This window comes from Syngnathus scovelli, chromosome 8, assembly GCF_024217435.2.
Source record: "Syngnathus scovelli strain Florida chromosome 8, RoL_Ssco_1.2, whole genome shotgun sequence".
Classification (NCBI taxonomy): domain Eukaryota; kingdom Metazoa; phylum Chordata; class Actinopteri; order Syngnathiformes; family Syngnathidae; genus Syngnathus; species Syngnathus scovelli.
In genome coordinates this window covers 14,676,410-14,692,277 of record NC_090854.1, presented here as the reverse complement: position 1 = coordinate 14,692,277, position 15,868 = coordinate 14,676,410, and the positions used below count along the sequence as shown (strand labels likewise).

Below are 15,868 nucleotides of genomic sequence, written 5' to 3'. Positions count from 1 at the left end.
GTATAGCAGATAGACGGGCGGACGGACGGATAGATTAGACAGACAGACAGACAGACAGACAGACAGACAGACAGATAGATAGATAGATAGATAGATAGATAGATAGATAGATAGATAGATAGATAGATAGATAGATAGATAGATAGATAGATAGATAGATAGATAGATAGATAGATAGAAGAATCCAATCCCACACATGACAAGCTAATAAATGCATTTAAATTTATTTTCACAGGTATAAAAAGCATTCTTAACAAGGAGACAATTGGTGCAAGATTCAGACACATTTTATAATGGATTTTACAAACCCACCGTTGAGTCTAATGGCGTAGCACCGTGTGAGTCCTTAAAAAAACTAAGTCCACTGGTGGTAGTGGTCACACAACATCAAGACACAAACTGGGACATGAAGGTCATGGCCTGGTCAAGGTCATCAGTGAGCTCCTCCGGTAGCGACAACACTGCTGATGTCAGTTTGTGAGTAATGTCTAATACCCTACACGGGGGGGAAAGGTCAATTGTATCATATCTTCATGTTATTTCATACAAATACTTTACCATAAGAAATATATAATAAAATATAATGAAAATAAAAGTACCCCAACCAAAAAAAACATTATCAATGAAAAGAATTGGTGGGGTAAAAAAATTTTCTCATATACAGATAACCCTCATGGGACCTGTATGACATTTTGCTCCTCTGTTTTACATGATACACTTGAACTCACCAGTGGATAAAATGAGCAGCCAGCTGAGGCTCCTGCCTGGAGCCTTCTTTATCCACCACCAGAGACGCTTTCATCTCCTTAAAATTGGCCTCAATGTTCTTCTTTGTCTCGGAGAAGATGTCGATGCCGTTGAAGGAACTGACTACTTGCTGTGGGAAAAAAAGTCGCTTTTTTATAAGCAAGCCACTTAAAAATAAAAGAAAGCATGTGATCTTACGTATATAACAGAGAGCTGGTGGGCGATATATTTGTGACTTCCCAGGTGCCTGATGTCCTCCTCCAGCTGCTGACTCAGCACAAGCACCTGATTCAGTTTGGCAATGTGGGAGAAATAATCTGCAAAGGAAGAATCTTCTTGCAGTGACTTTGTCCATTTTGATGGTGCTTCGAAGCATGCATACACAATTTAAGAAGAATATGACATAACAATTAAACAAATATGTATGAGCATTTGTGTGATTCGATTTAATTTCATTATACATTTTGTGCAAAGGCCCTCAGGTACACTTGACAAATGAACACCACAAAATTATGGAGCTTTTTTGCCTATGCCTTCTAATGTGGGCAGAGCATCACATCTCAGTTGGGGATTCCTTCATATATTTCACGCAATATGTACGTACGTATGTTAGAAAGCGAATCCTTACCGTCCATTGGTGGCCTCTCCAGCATGTCCACTGGGCTGCCTTGAATGAGGAACACCTCCACACGTGGAAACATTGCAGATAAACCCACCATGTCGAGGTAGTCCTATGAAGGGAATACATAGACTATTTTAAACACTTTCTTTATGTTTGCCCACCCCTGTTCTGCAGCCATGCGCAAGACATGATACCTCCAGTTGTGGCATAGGCTTTGGTAGATGTTCAAGGCACTGCAGCATCTGGTCGAGAATCTCTGATCCTGTAGGTTGTCAGCAGAAATACATCGAAATACAACACAATATTCACATACTGCACAATAGGGTGGCACATTGACCTTGGGTTTGGAAGGTGTCTGACTCCTCTGGGCTACAGCCTTGTCTTAACTGCTCCTGAAACTGTCACGGGAATGGAAAAACAGCCTGTGTTCTTTAAACATGAATCCAACATGTGACATGGACACTTAAGGTACACTTGGAGAAGAACATAAAAACTGTAGAAAATAATAACCTATTACTTTTTTATTGACATAGTCAGATTAGTTCCCAAAACATTTACTGGTATGTTACATTAATAAAATCATTAATTCAGTGTGAATATGAATGGCTGCTCATATTTATCTTCGTCTGAGAAACAATTTCTACATTTATTTTAGAAGGGTGTCTATTGCCCCCCTGGACCTGGTGTAGCGCCGTCCCTGCCTCTACTAACTACTACCAACAATGATGCGTTCATGAAAGCTCGGGTGCGCCTCTACCTCTTGCGTCTGCGCCCTGATGAGGAGGTCCAGCTGCCCGCAGAGAAACAGCATCTCCACAGCCACCTGCTCTGGACTCAGGTGGAACGGCATCAGGGGTCTCTTTACCTGGAGCTCCACTAAGCGCACACATACGAGCAACGCATAGTTAAAATACAACTCACACGGGACAACATGTTACAATAAAGTAAATGGAGGATTTTTTAAAAGCTAGCATTGACTCACCTTTAAACGTCTCATGGTAGACACTCGGATGACAAAGAGGCTCAGATAAGCATCCTGCCATCTTAAAAATCACTTTGGTGACGGGAAATAAATACGCATAGAGTACAGGTGGAAGGAACTAAGAAGGAGCGACTAGTTTAAGCATGTTTGAAGCAGCGATCGCCCGTTCGTGTGGGCGTCGGTCAAAAGAGAGTCGCGATAAGTATTTGGGCGAAATGTCTTATTTGTTGGGTTCACCGGTGATGTTTGGGGGTGCTATTTAAGCAGTTGGTCGGATGGATACATCGCAGCGACCACCCCCCACAACACACGCCCTGCATCCAGTGCCAGCCGTGCAGCCGCAGTCAGTGGGGGCCGTGAACGCCCCTCCTCGCTTACAATGACGTAATCTTTAGTGAAAAGGCGTTGATTTTTATTTCATTCTCAGTATTTTATTAAGAACACTAAGGTGCACAGCATGTGAATGATTTTTTTTCTATCATGGAGTATCCTAAACAAATAAATTGATAATTTAGAACCGTTGCAGTAAAGTGGAGAATGTGGAGCAGTGTACTGTACTGCCCGCCGGATACATCTTGCAGACTGTGAATTCATATTTAGTAAGCAGTCGTCCTGTAATATTTGTTTAATTAATCTAGCTAGGTTCTTTTTTCTTTCTTGAAGATGGTTAACACGTAATTTATCATTTTGATTCCATTTACTATATCCTCATAAGTTTGTCAGCGTTATTGTACATAAGAAAAGAATGCTAGTAAAATGGTCAATTTTATATATGTATAAAATTGCTTTATTTAAAATACTTAGCCTTCATAAAACATGAATTGTACAATTCAAAATGAAAAGTACTTAATGAAAATAAACCCACTGTTCCCACTCCTGTTGATTTATATACACTTGAGCTATAAATATATACATGTCTATATGTAGAAAAAAAAGGTGGCATCGTGTTGTTGTTCAACTCAGATTAATTGTTATTAAGGCTCTTCTATGGAAGGCCCGCCCCAGTTTGGTTTATTAAATAGCAGAACGTCCATGGAAGGGAAAAATCCTTCATTAGAAACAGATTCAAAAAAACAAAGCACGTTATTTAAGGACAGCTGCAGCAAAGTGGAAACCGAGGAGTCACACGTTTCAATACATACTTTGTACAATAGTACTAAAATAAATGTGTTATTTGGGCTCTAGCAGTGGAAGACCCTCCTTGATTTGCTTTATTAAATAGCAAAATTATACAGAATATATCAAATCCTTCCATCTTCATCAACTACAGCGGGCTTATAAAGCGTGTCACAATTGAAGGTGAAATGAAATGCAGACAGCGCTTTAAACAAAAGACTAAGAAATCTCATGATACTACATCAGAATGGAATAATATAAAATAACAAATGAGACTCACTCAAATATACAGCAATATACATTTTTTTGTAAACAAACTTAGTTTCAATAGATAATACTCTGTTTACAAGTTCCCCCACGAAGGCAAAAATATTAGTGGTATTAAAAATATACCTCATCTGGTCATTTAAACCAGTAACAACCACCAGCACTTTGTGGCTCACTGTGGTTTAAACTGGGCTCCATGACAGCAACTGCACATCATGTCAACACCCACTGAGACACCACAGCCGTTCAATGCGGGCATTGTCTTTGAAAGGGTAGCAATTAATTCACTGTCAGGGTATCCAAACTGATGTCCTATTGTCTTTTTGTGGTTTTTCACTGTCGCGTGCCGGGCGGCAAGGTGAGGTTGGCCATCAGCTCATGGACAGATGCAAATATGGTGCACTCCCCTGGACAGGAAAGAAACACATGTAAAAAAAAAACATAAGTTTGATTTACCATGCAAAATCAGGACCTACACTAGGTACTGTATTAAAAAAACTGTATGAATTATATTGATTTCAGTATAAAATATCAATGTATCATTTTGATCCTATTCAGAAATACCGTTTTACCTTATTACGCACAACTCAATAGTATCAGCTGTTCAAGACAGTTATATTCAAAAGTGCACATACGGCGACATCTTTTGTTTATTGTGGTTTTAAAAAATGCATAAAATTCATTGTTATGGTAGGTGTTACGAAATAATTTGCTGTGAAATGCTACAGTTTTAGAATTGAGAGGCAGTCTCACCCTGTCTGGCAGGGTGCATCTCATTGAACCGTCTCAGGATGTTTGAAACCATGAGAGCCGCCGCCCCGGACGAGCTGTGTTGCCTAGGGATGTCAGCCTGCTGGGTGATCCCTGACGCCATGTCGTACACGATGGGGACAATGATGCTGATGGGCTCCTGCGGCACGGGCACACGCTGTGTCAGCTGCAACTGTGGAGGGTGTCAAAAAACAGCGCTAGAGTTAAAATGATACATGCTGAACGCTTGCAATAACTTGAACTTACAAAAAACAGCATCTTGGACTTGAGTACCACGGCGATGGTTCCAGGTGGAGCAATGGGGGGAGCGCTGGGCGGTATGGTCAGGCAGAATTGGACGTTCCACTTCAGCTGGGCAGCTTGGTCTGGGAACTGCAAGAGAATGATCACATGTTTACAAAATGGTAGCGCACCGATTCATTGTCAAAATGTAGTACATATACTAATATTGGTGTACGGGCTTCCCTGGTTCATGGAAGAGTCACTAAATGAAATGTTCAAATGTTTTGTTGCTGTTTTACATCAATTTTCCGGGTTTGGTCATGTGATCTTCACAAGCTTTATACACTTTACAATATCTTAAAATTGCAGGAACAACCAACCAGTTCGAGCTTCATGATGCGGACACAGTCCCTGAGGATGTGCGTGGGTGCCCCTAAAAGCTTCGTGAAGGCATTCAAAGTGTTGTACTTGAAAGGGGGGCCGGCAACCTTGAAAAGAGAACATGACATGAGGCATGATTAAAACGGCCTTTGCAGTATGCACTTTGGCCAGACACACTGTAGTCAGGACCACACATCTCCTTTGTTTGTATGCAACTTCCTGACTGCGTTTTTTGCCCTTCTGCATTTGCAAGAACATCGATAGAAGAACCACGGACAGTGCGTACCCGTGTCTCAAAGAACTTCTCCAGCACTTGAAGTTCCTCCTGGGACCAGGGACCTGCATTCTCCGGAGTGACCTTGAGTTGCAAGGTCTGGTAGTTCTTTGGATTAAGAGCCACGCGACACTTGAGCACATCCGTTTTGAACATGATCACGCCAGGCTCGTTGGAGTTCACGATGGATAGCTGCATAGGGCGCAAACAGTAAGTGGAGGCACAGAAAAAATATACTCCCAATTTGCTGATTTGTCAGCGGCTCACATTGGGTTCCTGATGAATGATCCGCTGTAGGTGTCGTCTCATGATGACCGAACCTAGGAAGCGCTCTAGCGGTGAGCAGAGGTAGCTGCCCGCCAGGCCCGGCACTTGGCATGGCGTGGGCGAGGGGAGCAGAAGCACGTGCAGGGCATTGTGGGTGAGGATAGTTGGGATGGAGGCGGCCCAGGGACGCTGAGGTAGCTTGCGAGGCGGAGGCATACTGGTTGGCATGATTTGGGAACCTACATGAAAGAATCCAAAGGTTTACACACAAGCTGGGAATATTGGCAACATTTTCACCTTTGAGATGATTTTCAGTCAAACTACAGTGAAACTCCAAAGCTGAACACAAATCATAACATTTTCACATGAATAATTATTATTATCATCATTATCAGACAGGTCACATTCTGTGGTGGCTTCACAAAAAAATACCCAAAAAAGCTTTTAGACGCTCATGATTTGAAGTCTTGCAAAATTTACTGATGTTGCAAGTGTGTTTGACTTATGAGTGTATGTATTTTGGTGGAACTCTTAATTGTTTAACTTTTTGGCATTCCATTTTAAAAGTCTGCTGTATGAAAGAAAGATTTAACACATCTGTAAGCTGTCAAGCATGGACCAAAGTGGTCTTATAAAAACCCCATTCGAGCTATTGAAACGCCTTTATTTCCATTTTTGAGGAATTTCCCAAAAACGCTCACTAAATAAGGAAATTAAAAGCCAGGTTATCGAGACGTAAAGAAGGAACGAGAAATTGAGTTACTCCTAAATATTAAATATCAATTGTCCAACAAATGTTTGAGATAAAACCCCACAGCATGACACAAAAATATTTAAAGCCCCCGCCCCCTTCTGTTTTCTGACACGATTTGGAAAACAGTTTACTTTTTAAAAAAGCACAGATATATAGCAAGTTCATGTACATGTGGTGATTGAAGAGAGGTATTTACTAGTTCCAGCACGCGGAGAGTGAGGGTCAGCAATTGGCGAGTGCAGTGACGGGTTCCCAGGGGACATGCCATGGATCCTCGCCCCAGGAGATGGACCTGAGACCTGGGGAGAGCCTGGCCACTGGCCCCTGTGGCTTGGAGACACCATGGCGTAGGGAGAGCTGGGGTCCAGAGCACCTGGTGTGAGGGAGAGTGACAATTTTGATACACACAAAAATAAACCAAGACAAAAGAGTAAATACACAACCCTGTGTGCCTGCTCTTTTGAAGTCATGTGTTATTGTCCCGCACGCAACCTAAACAGCTCGGCAAGGGAATTTGGTGTTCAGGCAGCTTCGAGGCCCCCAGAGCCGTGCCCGTCTTACCGTGCGGGCTGGCAAAGCTTGTCTGACCCATGGCTATGCCCAGAGAAGATGGAGACGGGGTGGGGCCGAAAGGAGAGGGGGCCCTCAACGCTCCACTAGGGGAGCCAGAGGCATGGATGTTCCCTGCACATACATACACCACATCTCGTCAAGACTGAGCAGCTCGGTCACTCACTCATTCGCACACACACACAGTCTCTTTCAACCTCAAGTGCACATGCTAAACCTGGGCAGCACGGTTGGCGGGCTGAGATGGCGCAACATGGAAGGGGCAGGACTTCAGGTGTGTGCGTATTTGAAAAATGTAGTTTGAAAAAAAAGAGAGATGCAAATAAAATGACTGCTCCTTCTCCATGAAATGGACTTGCTCAAGGAGGTCAGCATGGCGAGGACACTACATGGCAGGCCGAAGAAGCTCGCATGAAGCAAACAATATCCACTAGTATATATTTTTTCCCATATATTACCTGGTGATTGCGTGGGCATCATGGATGGTGAAGGAGTGACGTTGGCGTGGTAGTTTGGTGGCGGTGACGTCAGCGGCGGGTATACGCTGCCGCCAGCACCCCTCATAGTTTGCGGTTGAGTCTGCAGCTGGCTCACCAGCGTGTCCATCATGTCTACGCCCACTGGCGACGGCGGGTTGTCATCTTCATTAACCGAACGCCTGCGGGCGTCCTGGTTGCTGTCTACGAACATGCTCAAAAATGTCTGGAAAGAGAATATTTAGGAACACTGTGAGTTCTTGAAACGGGTCAAAGTGGATAATACAATACAAATCAACCAGTGTAACTCCATGAGACTTACTTTGAGTCCAGGAGCCGGGGAGAAGCCCTCCACAATCTTGGTATTGTCAAAGAGACTGTATGCTCCGTCCCTGATGGCCACTACACCGCGACTCCGGCAGTAGATGTCGATGCAGTAAATGTTGCGAAAGGCCAGGCGGATATGTGTAGGCGACTGGGGCAATATAGAAAAGCACTGGTAGGCAGGGTTGGTGCGCTGGGTCAGACCCAGCATTGGCACGGTCGGCAGTTTGTTGATGGCATTCAGAGGGGCCTGCGTGTCGTAAAGCACCTGCAAGAAGAAAACAAGCACATCTAAATTTTATACAGAAACATACAAAGCTGGATACACCTGTAATCAGGAACTCATGCAGCAACACTGCAAAAAACAGATAATTTGCACATGGCATTGATGTGACGTAAAAATAAAATACTTGGGCGCACCATCACAGGGCAAGAGAAATGACTTTTAGACGGTTTTAGAATTAAAACAATGATTTTGTCCCTCACCGATGTTTATACAGAACAAACACGGAAAAGAATGAAGAAATGTCAGCTGGAGACTGTCCATGCTGCCTGCATGTTTACCTGCAACAGCTGAATGACATTGGGGTTCTTGTTGAACATCTCCTGCAGCTGGTGAAGGATGATGTTGTGGCAGTTTGAGCAGCCTGAGTTGGGCCCCACGGTGCCGAGGGCCAGGTGAAAGCGATGGCTGTTGGAATTCCACTGGATGGTGACGGAGCTGCCTTTGGTGGTTCCGTAGCACAGCACCAGCTTGCGGAAGTTGTACAGTCGCACTTCCGAAAACAGGCCGAGGTACGACGGCAACTCTGGAACATCACAACAAGACAGTAGTCTATTGAATTGCAGATGTGAACTAACACTTTATGAAACATACTGTACAATACCCATACATGATTTGTTACATATGTGTAACGGATTGTGTCGGCCCTTAGGGGTTCCACTATATAATCCAATTCAAAATGGTGGTCTGATCATAAAGGCCACTGGTACCTGGAAGTGCCCGAGAGAAGTGAAGCACACACTGGTACAGTTGACTGATGGCGCTCCAGTCATTGAGAAACATTTCAACCACTTTGCGACCACCCACAGGCTCTGACAAGGGGTTCTCATAGGTGAGGTACACGTGCCGTGTGGAGGCTGTCAAAGACAAGATTTGAGGTCAGCGTGAAGTGTGCAAATAACACAGTGGAGGGGGGAAAAATAGCAGACTGTGCTGCGTACATTGCTCTTTGCTGTTAGTGCTGTTGAGAGGGCAGTTAGCCAGCACTAGCTCGGCCACCCATGTCCGGTTGTTCCTGCCTTGCAGACGGAAAGTGCAGTCCAGGAGGGAACGCTCCAAAGCTCTTCTGGTCTCCTCACCCACACCTTTGCAAGGAGGGATCCTACAAGAACATGGCATTTATGTTTGTGTGATAACTCAACTCTACAGTAATGTGTGCTTATAATGTGGTCGTATTACTTAAGTAGCCGGATGGCGTGACTGCTGCCGTCTCCTTCCACTTGCACACCCTGGTTGGGAATTTCCATGTTGGACAGCTACAACACAACGAACAAAATGGGTGCCGCCAACAAAAGTGAGTTTAATTGAGCAAGGCGCATCAATTGAATGGAGGAATAATTTGAGCTGTCAAGTCACTGTGACTCACTTCCGTTCTCAGGCCAACAAAAGGCATGTTGGTGTCACACATGGCCACTAGGTGTGCCAACTCCTTGTTGAAGGCACTCATCTCTCCTGACCGCTTGGGCTTCTTTGGCTCGGTTTCTGCCTGCTCTCCAGTCATCTACAGAGACATTGACAGGAAATCTAGAATTATGACTATAACAACACAATACTATAACATGTGCTTCTCTGTGGTTCTTCTTTTTTGCACTTGTGGAAGTTAATGTTTAAAACAACATATTCTGCCATTAGATGGTATAATTCATATAAAATTTCCATGACTTTTCCAAAATGTCAGATCATGTTTTCTTTTCTAACAACTTTTCAATTATCTGGAAATTATTTTTCAATTTCCATAATTTACTAACAATGGAAAATAGAGTACCTATTGGGATACAGCAAAAACAAATAGGAAGTGGCTGAGGACTGTGGAACAAAATGCCAATGCTGACCTTTCTCTTGGAGACAGCCCGGTGCGTTCGCGTCAATGTGGTGTCTTGGACGAGGTACTCAAGGTTGGGTTTGAAATTCTGCAGGAGCTGTGCGCACATGGGCCCGTCGTCACCTTCCAGCTGAGTCACGAACAGGAAGGAGTACTTGTACTGCAGCGCTGTCGGGTTGCTCGGTAAAGCAACCATTTCCACCACCTAAGTACCAAGGCAGAAAGAATGAACCATGTAGAAAATGGGGTGAGATGTCCGACGCTTATTGCTATTGTGTGATGGAGGAGATTGACTAACAATGTAGTACTGCGGGAGACGTGTGAGCTTGATGAAGAGCTTGTTCTTGCTCAATTTTCCCACAGGGTGTGTAGCAGCGTTGGAAAGGTGAAGGACGTCAGTACACACGGTGGGAAGGTGCTTCACTGACTGCCTACAGCGTTGTTCACCCAGCCAGAATCTGTCCACAATGGCAGGGAAGAAAAAAAAAAGGCTTCATCACATCCCTAACACTTTCTTGCTCAGACTTCAAGTTGTCATGACAGCTATTCTGGGCCATCTTAACAAGCCAGAATCATCAAAAAACATCAATAAAGTTTTGCTGTTCTCTTTCAGTTGCCGATATTCACTGCCTGCTCTTACCGGAGTTGTTGGAGCCACGAGAGAATGCGCTTTGTGTCGTCATTGATAGTCTTCTCAATGTCATCCAGCATTGATTGATCTAAGGGAAGAAAGCGCCGTCGTTTCAGAACCACAGATAAATGTGACAGCTCCGAACGGCTTCCACTCACCTAATCCATACAGCATGGGTTGCAACATGCCAGAATGTAAATCGACAAAGATATGGAGGCACTCTGAGCGACCGCACGGCTCCAGTATGGGAATGACCAGAGTTGGTAGAGCGGTTTCAATGAATGCTGAGGTTGAGAGACAAAAGCACACAGTCATTCTTTTCTGACAATAAGGGTATGAATTTAATAAATGTTGCAACAAAAGAGCAATAGATGTGCAGCCATTTTGTTGCATTTAATTTTAGATGGCTGCACTGTTAGAGGACACGCTTTTCACGAGAGGATGAGAAGTTTGCATGGTTGTCGTTAAATACATACAGCTGTCACAAGGATTGTTGCCTTTCAGAATAGCCTTCAGCTCAAGCAACTTCTGGTGGGAGCGTGCGTGAACACTGTCGATCAAAAGCTTCTCCACGGACAAATGGTCAATCTATAAAGTTGGAGGAAGGCAAAAGTTATTCATTTCTGACACACACAAACTGTCAACTTTGAACGAGTGTAACTTACTTTCATTGCTCTCTCCATCAATTTGGAGTCACACGCAGGTAGAGGGGGCTCGTGGGAGATCTGCAGCGGCTTCGATCCATCTGATTCGTCAATCTTGATGGTGACTTTATGTACAGAGGCCGTACCGGTTTTCCTACCAAGCACCTGTTGGCTGCGGATAACCAAAGCACCCATAGTTAAGTTTTTTTTTGGCAGTGGCAAGGTCCCGAGTAAAATAAATGGAAGGCTGAGGTATTCAATCAAAGACTCTTTTTAGGTCTTACGTAGTATGTGGTCACCCGAGTGTTCATGGCAAGGCTATTTAAAGGCTTACTTCCAGACAGCGAGGGTGAGGTATTTTGCTGGCATGTATCTCTCCTCCTGCACCAGGTCCCCCCAGCGCTCCCTGATTAGCATTAAGGTCTGCGAGTGGAGAACCTCCAGCTGCAGTGAAAGACAGAAGGAGTCTGGAGACAGAGGAGTTAAAGAAGACACGTGTGGGAAAGAACCAAGTAAGTATCACACTCATTCTCCCATCAGCATTCAACATGCGCTCGGGCACGTATCCTTCGTCACAGCACCAGTAAAAAGAGGCGTTTGTCCGCCACACAGGCTGCTCTTTGAAGTGGTGGGATGCACTGGTCGTTCTGGTGCAGGAAAGCCAGAGCGGAGATGCACTGATTAGCATTATTTAGCACAGGCATGCAGTACACTAAAAGCAAAATAAAGGACCTCTATTTCTTCTACCACATTTCACCCTTTTAAAACATGTTTGGCTAATTAATGCTTGCTGTATGTGACCAACAAATAACCTGGCTTGGTTCTACTTTCCCTAGCCTTGAGTAGAATTAGATGGAGAGTGACGACTAACATTTCCGCTGCAAAGGTATCAAGTAGTGACACACAAACAACAAAAGGATACGCAAACAGTTGTACATGTCCTGTAGCGGTTTCTCATCTGCACACAGGCGTGCTTGCACCAGCTCGTGAATATAGTTCACCTGCAGGCTGTGCACCAAGGCTCGGCCATCTGTTTTAAGAAGATGAAAAAATGTGAACTTGCAAAAGACAACACCTTCCATCACTTCATCCTTACCCCCAGTTTCCTTGTCCTCCACCAGAATCTCCAACTTTAGCAGCCTCCAGGGAATGTCTGGGTCATCGCCCATCACCGTCAACGTGGCTTCAAATTCTCCCTCCACTCGAAACTTCACACGGCCATTAGCTGCATGTGCAAACGTGCGTGTAAAAGAATAATCAAATGGAGCTAAACACACTGACATGATTAAGGATGCTTACCAACTGTAAGGTTGGCTAACTGGGGGGGCAAGTCTGTGGTAACGAGGCGGTGTCGCAGGATCTGATTCAACTGGTTCAGGGTGGTCACTTTCTCAACTTTAGTGATAGGGTCAGGCGGAATGATTTTATCCTATGCAAAAAAGACCAGAGTAGATGGTTAATGTCTTACCCTGTTGAAAGTTATACTATTGAATGCATGACTATAGCTGGACATAGTATTACCCACTTAGTGCAAATTTTTGCTCGACATATTTTTCTAAAAAAAAAAAGAAACTAGAAACAGATAATCAATAAAGTAGTCATTGATTAGCAAAACACTCCTCAGAGAACAAAACTTACTTTGAGCCATACTGAAAGCAGAATTGCTGACTTACTCGTATGCAGGTGGGCAAGCGTGGGTAGGAGCCCGTTGTGAGGACGTCAATGGCGAAGGGGATGGCGAAGCTGGGCAGGCGTGCATGCACCAGGGCATCTCGGGCGAGTGATGCTAGCCGGTCCGCTGTGTCCACAAACAAGATGGTCTGCTGATCCAAGAAGCTGGAGATCATCTGTCGCCATAGATATCCCAAGTTTTAAAGTGAAAATCGTGCAATATCATGAATAGATTTTTATTCTTTACGTAAACTTACAGCACATTTCTCCACCTTGCCCGCGTTGCTTGCCCACTTTACCAGGGCCAAGAGGCGCACAAATAGCTGCCGGGTACGACTGGCAAATTGGACAATCTCGATTTTCCTTGAATTAAAGTGTTAATTATAAGATTATGTTAACATAAACACATGTGACACACTGAGTAAGTGAAATAAAAACACTTAACATACCTCTCCATGTCTGTTTTCCTTGGAAGCCTAAAAAACATTAGAACTGTATTAGATCCAACGTATATTGTTTTGACCCCTAGGGTTTGAACCCAGGTTATGAACCACTGATTTAGAGAAATGGCATAAGTCTTTTTGCAGACATAACAGTCCCCACAGAGCCAGCGAGATGTCAGGCATTGTTTTGGTGTGTTTTTATTTATTTATATATATTATATCATTTGTATGAATAAATGTTATGTATTTAGGTTTTTTTTTCAGGTTCTACTTCAATCATGTTGTCACACCGTTCTTTGGCTCGTCAATGCAGCACACTGTTTTCCGGGTTCAGTCACGTGATCTTCCAGATCGCGAGCCAGTTTAGAGCACTAGCTGGCTTTAAGGGGACGAATTTGAAATCTGACTTGTTAAAGAAACAATCGCATTGCTAATGTAGTTTGGATTACTACTGATAATTAACACATGAATGCTTTTGAACATTATTCTTTTGAACAACATTAGATGTGGGAAGGTGTACCTAATGAAGTGATCGGTGAGTGTTCCCCTCTCATAGTCATGACAGATGATGTTTGCAGGTTACCCCAGCCCCTTCCCTTAAGTTAATTATTTTGGGTTATAATTTACGATGAACACTTTTTAAGATGAAATCAACTGTGTGTATATGTGTGTGTGCACAGGGCAAACATCCCGGCTATCCCTAGCCTAGCTTTTGAGGCCTCCATTGCTTCATCTACTTACAGCTCCGCCAGCAGGGTGATTTCATGGTAGGTTCTCTGCAGAAGGAAGTCAATAAGCAGACTCAGCCGTATCCCATGTGTAGCCATGGCTCCCGGTGCTGGTGGCTGGGGCCCCGAGACGACCGGGCCCCCAAGTGGCACCAGCTGCCCGTCTGCGCCGATCTGCACTGGAGCCATTTTACAATGACGATAGCGACGAGTTAGCTAGCGACGAGGTTCGACCGGCGCTAAAACGCAGTACTGTCGGCTTGTGGTGGCCAATATCCAGAAGGAAAGTGTTAAGCCGCGGGCTAACTACAGCTCTCTCGTTGGACGAGCTGAGTTATTTCAACGGAAGGGTCTCTAACAGGCGCTTTAACCTGGGAACGCGGTTGGGGAATATATTCAATGCTGCTCGGCCGCCATCTTTGCTAAGGGAGCTCATTAGTAAGTAGGCTGGTGAAGGAGAAAACCCAAACAAGAGCCTCGGGGAGTAGGAGTTAGTGACAGTATATTTTATGCTAGTTTGCGACCAATTAGATATTGCGATGGTTGATTTTTATTTTGGGCGCAATATTTTTTTATTACTTGTTTAATTTTTATAAAATTCTGTAGCGTTTTGAATGAAAACAAAATGGTAAATTATTACACAATTGACACAGACAAAAAGGATCAACCGGAGTCAAATTTCTTGTTTGGCATCCACAAACTTGGCCAATAAAGCTGATTCTAATTTTGGACACAAACATTTTTTTAAATTTATGTCTTATATTTTAAAAATTCCGTCATGAAGAAAAGCAGAGAAAAGCAATCCAAGCATGGGAGAACATCAATTATACATTTATTTGAACTGTGTGCTTCTAATTTTTAGATGTCTTCTTACACATATTGTAAGTCAGCATTATGAAACCCCTTTTTGCCACGGGCCACATAGTAGCCAAATGATGTGGTGGGCAGGATCTGGCCCCCGGTCCTTGAGTTTGACACCTGGGTTGTAAGTGAAAGAACACAAAGCAACTATGTTACGGAGCAGCTTTTGTTTTAAATAAGAGCCTTGAAAATTGAGCAAGAAGACCAAAGCCACATCATGTATAGAATACCAACGATGTCACGCAGACAGAACATAGCACTTAAGCAAGAGGGGTCGGGACAAAATATTGGCTTTGCAATGTACTATATCATTGTTTCTTAAGACAGTACCAATCACTGCCATCGATTTAGCTTCTGTTTGGTGAAAACCCAATACGTACAATTGTGAAGCGCCATTTAGTCTCCATATGCTACCCATTTCCCATGTGTTTATTTTTTCCATTCCTTCCATTACATATTGACGTATTGTTGTCTTCCAATGTTTCAATTACCACACAATGTTGTGATGTGACACAATAACATCACAATCCTACTGACATTTCTCTGCTACTGCTCATATATGTACAATATCCACGGAATGTTTTTGATAAATTTGTATTTGTTAGCATACACAAAGTAATTCTAAACGATACTTTTGTGTTTTTACTTTTTAGTACATATGGAAATTTAAAGTTGGCCTCGAGTTAGTTGACAATATGTAAATCTTTAAAATACTAACCCTACCACCACATGAATTTATTTGACAGGAGGACATATTTATATAAAAGAGAAGGGTCAATAAAATATTTGGATTTTACCCTAATATTTTGTCTGCCTTTAGTTTGATTGCCTTGTAATGTTTTGGTTTTCTTCACATTGCACGTGCGACGTTCCTCTACCCTCGGATGACGCAAAGCCAAAACGGCTGCCCCCGTTAAAATATTATTTAGATTTAATTAAAAGTTTCCGTCTGTATTCTTGACCCGTGTATGATGAAAACTCCACATTATCCATCTGCATATACAAATGGCCA

At 43.4% G+C, this 15,868-nt stretch overlaps 2 protein-coding genes and 1 long non-coding RNA gene across 5 annotated transcripts; 1 reads left to right on the top strand and 2 right to left on the bottom strand.

Annotated features, from left to right (window-relative positions):
• Window positions 1–208: 208 nt before the first annotated feature.
• On the bottom strand, window positions 209–2,710 carry si:ch211-218d20.15 (uncharacterized). Its single transcript, XM_049729229.1, has 8 exons — window positions 2,352–2,710; window positions 2,127–2,245; window positions 1,707–1,767; window positions 1,564–1,631; window positions 1,376–1,478; window positions 946–1,064; window positions 729–877; window positions 209–496 (listed from the first exon to the last, which is right to left on the bottom strand). Exons 1-8 carry the CDS (start codon window positions 2,410–2,412, stop codon window positions 388–390), a joined length of 789 nt encoding a protein of 262 aa, XP_049585186.1. The 5' UTR covers window positions 2,413–2,710; the 3' UTR covers window positions 209–387.
• A 405-nt stretch (window positions 2,711–3,115) lies between these two features.
• On the bottom strand, window positions 3,116–14,445 carry med14 (mediator complex subunit 14). 3 transcript variants are annotated; one of them, XM_049729225.2, is made up of 29 exons: window positions 14,009–14,445; window positions 13,274–13,300; window positions 13,082–13,187; window positions 12,827–13,000; window positions 12,453–12,582; window positions 12,250–12,378; window positions 12,076–12,183; window positions 11,488–11,620; window positions 11,175–11,325; window positions 10,986–11,097; window positions 10,668–10,793; window positions 10,519–10,597; window positions 10,177–10,336; window positions 9,889–10,083; window positions 9,423–9,557; window positions 9,236–9,312; window positions 8,998–9,158; window positions 8,767–8,913; window positions 8,338–8,582; window positions 7,772–8,041; window positions 7,432–7,675; window positions 6,965–7,087; window positions 6,573–6,776; window positions 5,650–5,888; window positions 5,395–5,574; window positions 5,108–5,215; window positions 4,752–4,877; window positions 4,488–4,677; window positions 3,116–4,141 (listed from the first exon to the last, which is right to left on the bottom strand). In XM_049729225.2, the coding sequence occupies exons 1-29, from the start codon at window positions 14,182–14,184 to the stop codon at window positions 4,068–4,070; spliced, it is 4,329 nt and encodes a 1,442-aa protein (XP_049585182.1). In that variant the 5' UTR covers window positions 14,185–14,445; the 3' UTR covers window positions 3,116–4,067. The 3 variants fall into 3 exon arrangements, with proteins under 3 accessions (XP_049585182.1, XP_049585183.1, XP_049585184.1); XM_049729226.2 differs by having other exon boundaries at window positions 6,600–6,776; XM_049729227.2 differs by lacking the exon at window positions 6,965–7,087.
• On the top strand, window positions 13,540–15,658 carry LOC125974237 (uncharacterized). Its single transcript, XR_007483416.1, has 2 exons — window positions 13,540–13,802; window positions 13,948–15,658. It is a non-coding gene; the product is annotated as an uncharacterized lncRNA (long non-coding RNA).
• Window positions 15,659–15,868: the final 210 nt, after the last annotated feature.

What these genes read in the sequence shown, in the direction of transcription:
- si:ch211-218d20.15 (XM_049729229.1), bottom strand. Translation starts at nt 2,412, where the DNA reads ATGGCAGGATGCTTATCTGAGCCTCTTTGTCATCCGAGTGTCTACCAT. An exon ending in CTACCATGAGACGTTTAAAG is followed by an intron (nt 2,246 to 2,351) that starts GTGAGTCAATGC and finishes GTGTGCGCTTAG; the next exon opens with TGGAGCTCCAGGTAAAGAGA. An exon ending in AGACACCTTCCAAACCCAAG is followed by an intron (nt 1,632 to 1,706) that starts GTCAATGTGCCA and finishes GACAACCTACAG; the next exon opens with GATCAGAGATTCTCGACCAG.
- med14 (XM_049729225.2), bottom strand. Translation starts at nt 14,184, where the DNA reads ATGGCTCCAGTGCAGATCGGCGCAGACGGGCAGCTGGTGCCACTTGGG. An exon ending in GGAGGACAAGGAAACTGGGG is followed by an intron (nt 12,184 to 12,249) that starts GTAAGGATGAAG and finishes TTCTTAAAACAG; the next exon opens with ATGGCCGAGCCTTGGTGCAC. An exon ending in AAGCTTTGCCAGCCCGCACG is followed by an intron (nt 6,777 to 6,964) that starts GTAAGACGGGCA and finishes CCCTCACACCAG; the next exon opens with GTGCTCTGGACCCCAGCTCT.